Here is a 12,008-nt window from a genome sequence, read left to right on the forward strand (position 1 = left end):
GGAGGAGTGGAACAAGATGGATATTAAAGCCCTCTCGGCTATCCAGTTATGTCTTTCAAATGATGTTTTGCAAGAAGTTCTCTCAGAGAAGACAGTTACTGAGTTGTGGGCGAAGTTAGAGAACCTGTATCTCACCAAATCTCTCACCAACAGGTTGAGATTAAAGCAACAGCTGTATACCCTTTGTATGGGTAAAGGTAGTTCACTTAAATCCCATATTTCTGATTACAATTCTACTGTTACTGATTTGAAAGCAATAGATGTGAAGTTTGATGATGAAGATTCAGCCCTGTTATTGTTATGTTCTCTACCTCCATCATATAAGAATTTTAGGGATACCATGATTTATGGTAGAGAGACGATCTCTGTTGAGGATGTAAAAACGAATCTGCTAAGCAAGCAGAAAATTGATGATGAGTTGACATCAAGTTGGTTTGGTGGTTAGGGGGAGAACTTCTGAAAGGGGTTCAAACAGTGACAAGAAGAAGGCTAGGTCAAAATCTAGGCATAAAAATTTGTCCTGCAACTACTGCAAGAAGAAGGGGCACATTAAATTTGAATGCTACAAGATTTTAAATAAGCAAAAGGCAAGCGATGGTGCCCAAAATCAACAGAAGAAAGAAAACTCTACAGAGGTTAGTATTGCTGAAGATGAGAGCAAATCTGTGATGCTTTTGGTGACTGATGACAGAATCAGATCACAGGATGAATGGGTTCTTGATTCCGGATGTTCCTTCCATATGTGTCCCAACCGTGAATGGTTCTCCACATATGAATCAGTTCAAGGTAGAGTTGTGTTGATGGGCAACAATGCTTATTATAAAACAGTCGGAAAGGGGACAGTCAGAATTAAGATGCATAATGGCATTATCAGAACCTTGTCTAATGTCAGGCATGTTCCTAACTTGAAGAAGAATCTCATTAGTTTAGGCACTCTTGATTCAAATGGGTGCAAATATACAACTGAAAGTGGAGTCATGAGGATCAGCAAGGGTGCTCTCTTGTTGATGAAAGGAATGAAGATTGGTAGTTTGTATGTGTTGCAGGGTACTACAGTCACGCGTTCAGTTGCAGCAGCGTCATCATCTATGTCTGAGTCTGATATCACAAATTTATGGCACATGAGATTGGGCCATATGAGTGAAAGAGGGATGGCATCGTTGAGTAAAAGAGGTCTATTATGTGGTCAGATTACAGGTAAAATGGAGTTTTGTGAGCATTATGTGTTTGGGAAGCAGAAGAGGATCAGCTTCAGTATTGTTATTCACATTACCAAAGGAACTCTAGACTAGATCTTTGGGGACCCTCCAAAGTTCCCTCAAAGGGGAACAGTGCTAGATATCTGCTTACTTTCATTGATGATTTTTCTAGGAAGGTCTGGATCTATTTCTTGAAGCACAAAAATAAAGTATTTGTCACTTTTAAGCAGTGGAAAATTTTGCTTGAGAAGCTGACCGGGAAGCAAATTAAGAGGTTGAGAACTGACAACGGCCTAGAATTTTGTGAAGGTGATTTCAATGAGGTCTGCAAGAATGAGGGGATTGCAAGACACCACATAGTTGTAAAGACACCTCAGCAAAATGGAGTGGCAGAATGTATGAACAAAACCTTGTTAGAAAAGGCAAGGTGTATGTTGCCAAATGCAGGATTGGGAAAGTAGTTCTGGGCAGAAGCAATAAACACAGTAACTTGGTTGGTAAATAGGTCTCCTTGCATAGCTATTGAGTGGAGGACTCCAGAGGATATTTGGTTAGGTAAGCCTGCCGACTACTCAAATTTAAAGATTTTTGGATGTCTTGCTTATGCACATGTGAATGATGGGAAGTTGGAACCTAGGGCCAAGAAATGTATTTTTCTTGGATATGGATTTGGAGTGTAGGGATTCAAGTTGTGGTGTCCTGATCCAAAGTCTCCTAAATTTCTTATTAGCAGAGATGTTACTTTGATGAGTCTGCTATGTTGCATCCTAGGAAAGAAAGTCATGTTCAGTGTGAAGAAAGCCAGAAAAAATCTGGGGAGAAGGTGGAGTTTGAAATTGATGGTCCATCTTCAAACAAAACACAATCCATTTCAGTTCAATTTCCTACTTTCACTGAAGAAGATGAAGCTCAAGGGGATCAAGAAGAAGAGCGGTATAGCATTGCCAAGCATAGACCAAGAAGGAATACCACCACAAAAATATGGGCATGCTGAAATTGTTGCTTATGCATTGTCTGCTGCAGATACAATTGAAAATAGTGAGCCTGCAACATATTCTAAAGCTATCTCTTTAATTGATTCCACCAAATGGTTGATTGCCATGAATGAGCAGATTGAATCTCTTCATAAAAATCAGACTTGGGAGCTTGTCAAGCCACCAAGAAGGAAGAAAATTGTTGGCTGCAAATGGGTCTTCAAGAAGAAGGAATCCACCTCAAGTGTTGAATATGCTAGGTATAAGGCAAGATTGGTTGCAAAGGGCTACAGTCAGGTATATGGTGTTGATTTTAATGATGTTTTCTCACCTGTTGTTAAGCATAGCTATATTCGTGTTTTGCTTGCTTTAGTTGCCATGCATGATTTGGAGTTGGAGCAACTCAATGTGAAAACAACATTCTTGCATGGTGAATTAGAAGTACAAATTTATATGCATCAACCTGAGGGTTTTGTTACTGAGGGTAAGGAGGACCATGTATGCTTATTGAAGAAGTCCCTATATGGTTTGAAGCAGTCTCCTAGACACTGGTATAGGAGGTTTGATTCTGTTATGGCAAGTTTTGGTTACAATAGGTGCCAACATGACTGTTGTGTATATTTCAGAGAACTCTTTGATGGCTTATTCATATATTTGCTACTATATGTTGATGATATGTTGATTGCAGCTAAAGATATGAATGAGATTAGCAGGTTGAAGCAACAGTTAAATTCTGAATTTGAGATGAAGGATTTGGGGGCAGCAACGAAGATTCTTGGTATGGAAATTAAGAGGGATAGAAAAGCGGGGAAGCTGTGGCTATCTCAACAGAAATACATTGAGAAGGTATCGGAGCGTTTTGGCATGAAAGATGCCAAACCTATAAGTACTCCTATTGCATCTCATTTTAGACTTTCAGCTGCTCTATCACCTCAGACAGATGAAGAGGTGAAGTACATGTCACATGTTCCATACTCTAGTGCAGTTGGTTCCATTATGGATGCTATGGTTTGTACACGTTCTGACATTTCACAGGCAGTCAGTATGGTGAGCAGGTACCTGTCATGTCCAGGTAAAACTCACTGGGAAGTAGTGAAATGGATACTTAGATATTTGAAGGGGAACTCTGGTGTATGCTTGGAGTTTGGGAGGAATGGTGACAGTTTATCTAGTTATGTTGATTCAGATTATGCAGGTGATCTTGACAAGAGGAGATCACTCACAAGTTATGTATTTACTCTTGGAGGATGTACGGTTAGTTGGAAAGCTGCTTTACAAGCTACAGTTGCATTATCTACTACTGAAGCAGAGTATATGGCAGTGACTGAGGCAATTGAAGAAGTTATTTGGCTTAGAGGTTTGTTGGGAGAGCTCAGCATGGATCGTGATGTGCCTGTTGTCCACTGTGATAGCCAGAGTGCTATTCACTAGACTAGAGATCAGATGTATCATGAGAGGACGAAGCACATTGATGTTTGGTATCATTCTGTCAGAGATATAGTTGCTCAAGGCAATATCCAAGTGTTGAAGACTGGTACTGAAGACAATCCAGCTGATATGTTGACAAAGCCTTTATGTGCTGCCAAGTTCGAGCATTGCTTGAACTTCATTGGTGTTTGCCGTTTTTGGGTTAAGCCCTTGGAAGGGCTATTGGAGAAGATGAAGTTTTTCAGCTATATGTTTGCTTGTTGAAGGAGAATTCAAGCCAAGGTGGAGATTTGTTATGTATTTCTCGAATTCTTGCACCCATTTCGAAGAATGATGAGCTCCAACATTTTTTGGTGGCAACCCGAATGGAACTTTTTTCTGAGATCTGTGATGGTAGCGGAGGGCTCGAGCCCATCACTGATCTTGTTGGGGGTGCGGGGGTGAAGCTTCCGTGGTACGGTTCGACCCAACCCGATGGATCAACCTGGATCCAATGGAGGAATATTTATGTTCTTTACCCGCTTTGTTGTAAAAAGCAAGATTTGGGGGTTTTCGTTTTAGGGTTTTAGGGTTTCAGGGAGAGAGCAGCAGCGCCATTTTGGGTGTTCTTGAGAGTTCTCCATTGTAACTTTCTCCGATTTACATAGTGAAACAGCTTCGCCTTCGCCCGTGGATGTAGCACACCATACTGGTGTGTGAACCACGTTAAATCTTTGTGTCATCTTGCTCTGTTTTTGTTTATTTTCGTGTTTAGGTTGGTGTTTGTTCTAACAATATCTGTCTCAAGGAGCTTCTTTCATCAAGCAAAATGGTGTCCATATCAACAGTTGAGTGAACACTAGCTTTCTTCTGGGTATCTTGGAAATCAATGTGTTAATTAGTTTCCTTTGGCTTTCCTGATAAGCTTACCATCTTGTTTTTACAAGATACTTACACATCTCAAGATACAAATACTTTCCATTTGAGTTCCAGACAAGGTCTTCCTAAACCCATAAGTTAACCAAATTAAATAAATAAAATAAAATAAGCGGTTTCCACATTAACAGACGTAATCAAAATATAAACTTTAGACTTCAATACTGAGTGGAAAATAGATTCATCTATAGTAAGTTACCTAAAATAGAGAGAGAGAGAGAAAGAGAATATTACTGGGTAGGCGATTGATGAAGGAAAGAATGAAGTTGTTCAAAAGCTGTTCCAGCCACTATACTCCCCAAGAACACATTCACCAACATAAAGTAGTAATATTTAGCTGCTGCCTTTCTTTCAAGGGATGATACGCATATATGACCCTCAATTTTTGACATAAGCATTAAAACTGAAGGAAGAATGTACATGAATATTTTAAGAGCTAGACCAGGAAGGAAACCTTGGAGGAATGATTTGATAATATTCCTGCAAGATATCACATTTGACCAGTCAATACAAAAATCAACAGAAAGTCACAGTACAAATTTCATTCGTAATAATCAATCAACGAACTCTTTTCACAAGTATTTGTCTCACTTATATTTCAGACATTTCTTCTAATAGAAGATCCAATAAGATGATTGAAATAACATGATACACAAATAAGATGACTTCAGCAGATTAACTAAGCCATCACAAAACATGAGATCATTAACTAACAAATTTGCAAGGGCACCACCCCCACACAGTAGGCAATAAATCTTACAAGAGACTGAAGTAGAACCAGCACTTAGTACAAATAGATAAACAAGAACCTGAGGAAGTACTGATTGATAAACTAAGTACACATATACATAACTATAAGAGAATAAGAGTAATACAGAAAGAACAATATGGCAGATCGGAAAAGGTTTTTTGGTCCGGCTGTCCACATAACCAAGCCATGGTCGGGTGCCGACTTCTGCCACGTAGCAGATTGGATTGGCTGAAATTTTGTGGACAGGTACACCCCAAGGTCCCCTACTCACATGTCAAGTTTCAGCCCAAACAGAGTTGGCACAGATTATTGAAAAATCTAGGAATTTGACATGGACGCAAGGGACTACTGACGGGCTGCATGAACTTATATGGAAGGGAATGGCAGTACATGGGGGTAAATGATTGCATTTGGGTGGCATGTGGTCTATCCAGACCATCTCCTACGTATCCAACAGTAAGATTTACCATATGATATTCACCCAAAAACAAAAAAAAAAGATTTACCATATGATCCTCCACGTGGTGGAATTATGTGTCCTAACCAGGGACCCCCCCTTACCTGGTTGGAACATTTTCCATAATTTATAAAGAAAACTGACATAAAATTAACAATTAGCAAGGTCAAAACTGGGTTTTCGCTCTATAAAACCAAATGAAGTAGAGCCAATGAAAGGTGATATAGGTACTTTGGCAGGAGGGAGCATCAATCAGGATGATTCTAGGAGTACAATGTTTGATTATGCTCAATCTTATGGCAGGTGCTCCAATGTTAACACTGTTTATCAAAATGTTGCGTGATAAATGATCAGGCATTTTGGGGCTAGAACAGACTGACTCATGCATAAGTTGGTCACCACCCACAAGTTGGGCTCCTACGTGAAAATAACCAATGACTTGTATCACTATCTGCAACTAGTCGAACTTTTAGAGGTTACTATTTGTGGCTCTTAATTTCTCTATTTTGTTAAACTGAAAAAGAACGCTGCTTGGTTGCATGATTCCTGCGCGTAGACACAGGAGCGCGCGAATTTACCGTCCCACTCCCTTTAAAATAAAAAAACCCATCCATGCTGATACCCCTGCGAGTGCTCTCATTGGCCCCCATGCTGGTGCAAGGGCTACAAGACCAAGCAGCGATCTCTTGCCCTTAAATTTGAATCTTGGACATTTGGCATTCATGATTCAGCCACCAAGACATGTTTGCTTTTGTTCACTTCTTCGGGGGCATTCAATGCTTCAATACATTAATATTCTCATTGTTCTATTTGGGTGTACTGTCCAATGTCTCTGATCATACATTTTATTCCATAATTCAGATCTTAAAGATTGATTTCATTCACCAACTGTTGAAGTACATAGCAGCCCATATTATAGACAATCAGGGGCACATATCACTTGTCTCCAAATTCATAATAAGAAAAATAAGTGAATGACTTCTGATTCCTAATTACAGTAGCAGATATATTGGAAAATTCATAATATGAGAAAAGAAACTTAATAATAATAATAATTATTATTATTATTAGAAGGAAGAGGGTTCCTCACGACGTCACTCATTACACAAATGATTGTCCTAAAACAAGTATCATTCACATGAGGCCTACATATTCAGAGCAGGAGAGAGAAAATAATAAAAAACCTGTGAGGGAGAAATTCCACTCTGGCGTCGTGAGGAAGTTTCTCTCTTGTCAGAATTAGACTATTATAAACTAGACCACTATATGCAACTTTACAGTAACAGAAAACTAATCAAAGATTCCTAGGATTCCACAATAGATACCCTAAGAAGTGGAGTTGGTATAGTGATTTCCCATGAAAAGCTATACCGCCCTAGAGATCTATTTAAGGAAATGAATGACTTCAAAACTCACCAAGCAATCCAAATAAGAAAGAAACTACTTACACTTCTATCACTGGCCTGAGCCAAGGAGCAACCCTCTCTAGGCCCTCAAGATTTGCAAGTGATTGCACAAAAGCAATCGGTATCATGTAAAAGAATACCAGAGCAAAAAGTGTTATTGACATTATAAGCTTGCGGATACTAAGTGAAACAAATGGTATAGCCAGATTCTGCCAGTACACATCACGGGGCTCTGGGGCCCAATTAGTCAACCACAGTGTGGGATTCTTGCTCTGTTGCGTCTGCGCACATACAGCAGCTGCCCATCGCGAATTAAATGAAACAAAAGCAACCGGCATGATTAACTTTGGATCCTTAAGAATCCTCTCACGCTCCAATGCCATCTGACACAAAATGAGTAGATGATATAAATATTAGATCTTAAAAATCAAAAGAATTCCCCTAGATTATCTTGTGACCACATAAAGCCAACTCAAAATTTGTCTAGATATTCATCTGTTTTATTTATTTTTTCTTTCCTTTTAATCAGCAACAACAAAATATTGAATTTAAATTTCTCACGAAAGATGTAAATGCAACTGAGATAAGACCATAACCCCAAACACCTATAGAAATTATACAAACATATGCATCATAAACAGTTCCAGTTAAACCTACATACTTCAATCAAAAAGCAAGGAGTCTTTAAGTGAACATAGAGGCATCAACAAATGAGCAGATAAATGAGACTAGATAAAAAATTATAAAGAGAAAAATACAAGAGACCTAAGAAGTAAGAGCATCCTGCTTCTGTAACAATGAAAATTTACCCTTTTGTCGTGCTCCTTTATTGTCTGTTTATAGTATTCAATAGCATCCACTCTTCCTCCACAAAGACCTAGAAATCCTTTCTGTAAAAATCAAATCAGAGAAATTATACAATTATCAAATTATCAAATCATCAAATCCAATTACTAAAGGTTCAAACCTGAAAAGGAAAATATATATATATATATATATATATATATATATATATATATATATGGGCTGCAGTTCTCTGTGCCACAGTGCAGGCTGCGCCCAGACACATGGGCCTGCCACTCAGGGGGGCAGGGTGGTCATTGAGCCCACCCCCATGTGTCTGGGCACAGCCTGCGCCCCCGGCACAGAGAACATTCCCTATATATATATATATATATATATATATATATACTCTAGCAATTGCTCTACTATTAACAAATGAAGTTTAGGCCTAGCATGGTTATCCAAATAGAAACTGAGCCTACGTAGGAGACTACCTTTCTAGTCGGTCTTTTGTCTGGATGTCTTTCAAACTTAAGTTGGTTGTAATCCAACCAATTTTGAAGCCTTTCCCTTTGCCTCACAAATCTGGCAAATTTGTTTGCATTGTAGACAGCCTGAAAGAAATTAATGACCATGAATGCAACTAAAATGGCAGACCAATATGGCAGACCAATAAAAGAACATGCATGCAGAGAAAAGATGTTGTGAGCTTTAAGACAATTATCATGAATCATGATGAAATAGTTGCCCACAGGCCCACTCATGAACAAAATGTACACACCATAAAGACACAGACACATCTATTGAGGAATGATTGGATTACGGATGGCAATGGAACACGCTTAACTAGTAAACCAGTATGTATACCACTCCAGGGCCCCATTCCAGTTGTCTCGTACAATTGGAGGTCCCCATGCATGTTTAAATTTGCAGGGTGGGTTAGGGTTGAACAACTTTTGAGAGTTTCTGATATGATATTGGCAAAAACTTCCCCAGTGCCATCGGTAATCTGGATTAAAATAGAAACTGTGAACATGTTCAACAATTGTATGTTACACATGCACATGTCTGCCAATGAAAAGGTTTTAAACTTGAGAAACCCCTTAAGATTGATTACCTTACACACATATATATACAAGTATCGCAAGAGAGTGAGAGATTCTAGTAAGAAATCATTCAGAATTAGATTATGACAGTAAAGTGAGAGCAAAAACTATTGAGATTAGTGGTTCTTTACACTTGTCTTGTCGATAGGGGTATTTTGGGATTATTGTTGTTATGTTTTAGTAAGGGTATTGTAGTCTTTAAGGGGGTGTTTTGGTCTTTGTAACTTATTTCTTTTTTCTTAATATATAAGTACTGCTCAGTGGTAGGAATTCTAACCTACCATGAGTCTTTGTTTCCCCTCTCAACATTGACTTCTTCTTTCTTCTTCATTCTTCTTCTTTCTTCTTCTTTCATCTACTTTCTTCTCTTCTTCTGTTGACTTCTATTTGTTGCTTGCTGCTTTGGTATTGTTACCTGGTATCAGAGCATTAGGCAGATCCCTACCTCTCTTTTGAGGGTCATCTTAAGGCCTCCTTTATGTCTTACAGCAACCTATGTTGTTCGTGCTTAGTCTGAAACCCTAGTTTTTAACACGTGACAACTAGGATTTCCTATGGAGTTGAAGACTACTAAAAGAATGTCTCATCTACGCACATGAAAAGTTCTTATTTGCTGCCGGTTCCTACAAGTATTTGCTGCAGATTCCTACAAGTGGTAATACCCTGTTTTTTGCCCTTCTGGCTGCACCTTTGGATTGAAGATATCTCCCCATATAACTGTTAAGTGGTCGAGATTTTTTGGGGTTCGTTCACATGGCCAAAGGTCTCTTATTGCTCCAAGTTTGATGCCGATCAGATGAGTAGATGGTTGAATCTTTAAGAATTATAAATTCTGCAATTTTGGAGTTTCTATTTCTGTGCATCTGCCTATTTTCCCCATCCAGCCGTTCGATTGCCCTCATATTTTGGGTTTATTTCCTACTACATCTACCTGCTACTCGACCTGGCTCTTGGCCTTATCTGAGGCCCTCATTTGATGGTACACGTTTTCTCTTGGGCTGGTTGTTGGTTATCTTTTGTGCATCGTTCAAGATCTTGGCAGCGAGATCTCGGTTTCGTGTGATCTCGAAACAAGATGGGCTGCGATAAATAAAAAATACAAGATTTCGGCGAGATCTCGGCGCAATATCTCATCTCGGTTCATCTCGGTTCATCTCGGTCGAACCAGACCCTTTAAACATCAAACTTACCATGTATCGACGAGATTCACTCTCTCTCTCACCTCTCTCTTGGCTGTCTCGCCTATCTCAACACTGTGAAGGGGAAAACTCCTTCTTTGGGGGTTGTTTTTCATTTTTTTTGACAAATCTCTCCTCCAACACCTCATCAAAGCTTGGTGCATTGAAGATTGAAGCTCCTAATCTCCTCCAAGTTGCATCTCAAGCACCTAAGATAACTATTCATCTTGAGTGTTACTTCCACAATCATATGTCATCGCCAGCCTTTGTGATGCAATCAGAGCAGAGCTTGATTCGACAACAACAACACCTACATGGTCATTATGATAATCCAGCCTGGCACTCGTTTCAGTACTAGCTTAGTAGCTTGTATTTATTTAATCTATGTGACTATGTCTTTGGAAAGGTTTCTAACAATTATGAACAATCAGTCCATCACTATGTAGTACTAGTATGTAATGGTTTATGGTTTGATGTATTTTAGTTCCTAATGCTTATTTAAGTTGTTTTGCCCTTCTACTTTAATTATTTGAGTTTTAAATATTGTGTGGACTGTGGAACAGCCTAGGGTAGACCTCACGCACGCTGTAGACTACCAACTTAGGGTCCGTAGTCAAAGTACCATTTTGGGTTTGAATTTGTAAAATCTAAGGGTTCCACTGTCTTTAGAAGGCCTAAAATATTGGGAATGTCAAGTTTCAGCCCCTATCTTGGCCATATGGCCACCGGAACCTACTATCGAGTTCAAAAAAAAAGGGGAAAATATCACGTACCTCCCCTGAGGTATGACTTATGTACACTTTTACCCATGAGGTTTGGGAAATTCCACGTACCTCCCCTGCTTTCCAAATTAAGTAACAAAAACACCCACTCTGTTAATTGTAGTCGTTAAACGTTAGAATTTTGATTTAAATGGCCATATTGCCCTCATCTTCTTCCCCAAAATGTTTAGGGTTTGAAACCCTTCAATCCTAAACGTGAAATAAGGAACCGATGAAGGAAGCTTTCCTCGCAATTGGCAGATCTGCATCACCAAACTGAGATCAGAAACAGAACGGGAAATGGTGCATTTCATGTTTGGGTACATCCGGTACATCCGAAGCACAGAGTTAGGGCTGGCCGGCACGGCGTGAACCCTCTTCTGGCACTGCAAGAACTAGCAGGCGAAGCCCATGTAATGCTTTCTCTGCTTTGTTTAAAAAAGACCCAATTTTCCTTGTAGTTCTGTGAGTAGAAGTGGAGGAAGGAGGGGGGGAAAAAAAAAGGCAGGGCAACAAAGAGAACAAGGAAGAGAGAGAGAGAGGATTTAAATGGAGGTCAAGGTGGGACCATTAATCTGTAAAACAAAAGCTGGAGAATTGAAAATTTCTTTGGCGCACTCTCCTTTCTGGCCATGTTGGAGTGAAGATTTTGCAGAAATTGGTTGAAGCCAGCCAATTTTGGAATCTGCAGGGGAGCATCTGATGCCGGCATCGCAGTCGCCGGAGCACGGCAATCCTTCGCCAGTAACATCCAGACCTCCGGCCCTCTGGTTTTGCCATCGTGGCTTTTTAAAAAAGCACAGACTCATGCACATGGCCACCCTCCAGTCTGCGCAGCCCTCTTCCCTATTCTCTTCAAAGACGCCAGCCATCAGATGAGATGCCTTCGAAGCCTCAGATCTATTGCCAACGAAAGTGAGAGGAACCGAAATGGGTTTAGGGTTTCAAAATTGCAGGTGGAAACCTGTAAATTGCGGTTAACCGTAGCAGCCATATGCTCCACAACTCCGGTGAACGGCCTCTAATGTCCAGCGATTAAAATCCTGGCCT

General features: G+C 39.7%; 1 protein-coding gene across 1 annotated transcript in view; it reads right to left on the minus strand.

The window, feature by feature from the left end:
* Positions 1-12,008, minus strand: part of LOC122645979 (CSC1-like protein At1g32090) — an 83,505-nt gene that overhangs the window by 25,788 nt on the left and 45,709 nt on the right. The window contains exons 5-8 of the mRNA XM_043839422.1: positions 8,408-8,527; positions 7,940-8,020; positions 7,173-7,513; positions 4,751-4,996 (exon numbers count right to left, since the gene is read on the minus strand). Of these exons, the coding sequence (XP_043695357.1) occupies positions 4,751-4,996; positions 7,173-7,513; positions 7,940-8,020; positions 8,408-8,527 (788 nt within the window). The remainder of the gene's footprint in view (positions 1-4,750; positions 4,997-7,172; positions 7,514-7,939; positions 8,021-8,407; positions 8,528-12,008) is intronic.

The sequence above is a fragment of the Telopea speciosissima genome, chromosome 11 (assembly GCF_018873765.1).
Source record: "Telopea speciosissima isolate NSW1024214 ecotype Mountain lineage chromosome 11, Tspe_v1, whole genome shotgun sequence".
Classification (NCBI taxonomy): Eukaryota; Viridiplantae; Streptophyta; class Magnoliopsida; order Proteales; family Proteaceae; genus Telopea; species Telopea speciosissima.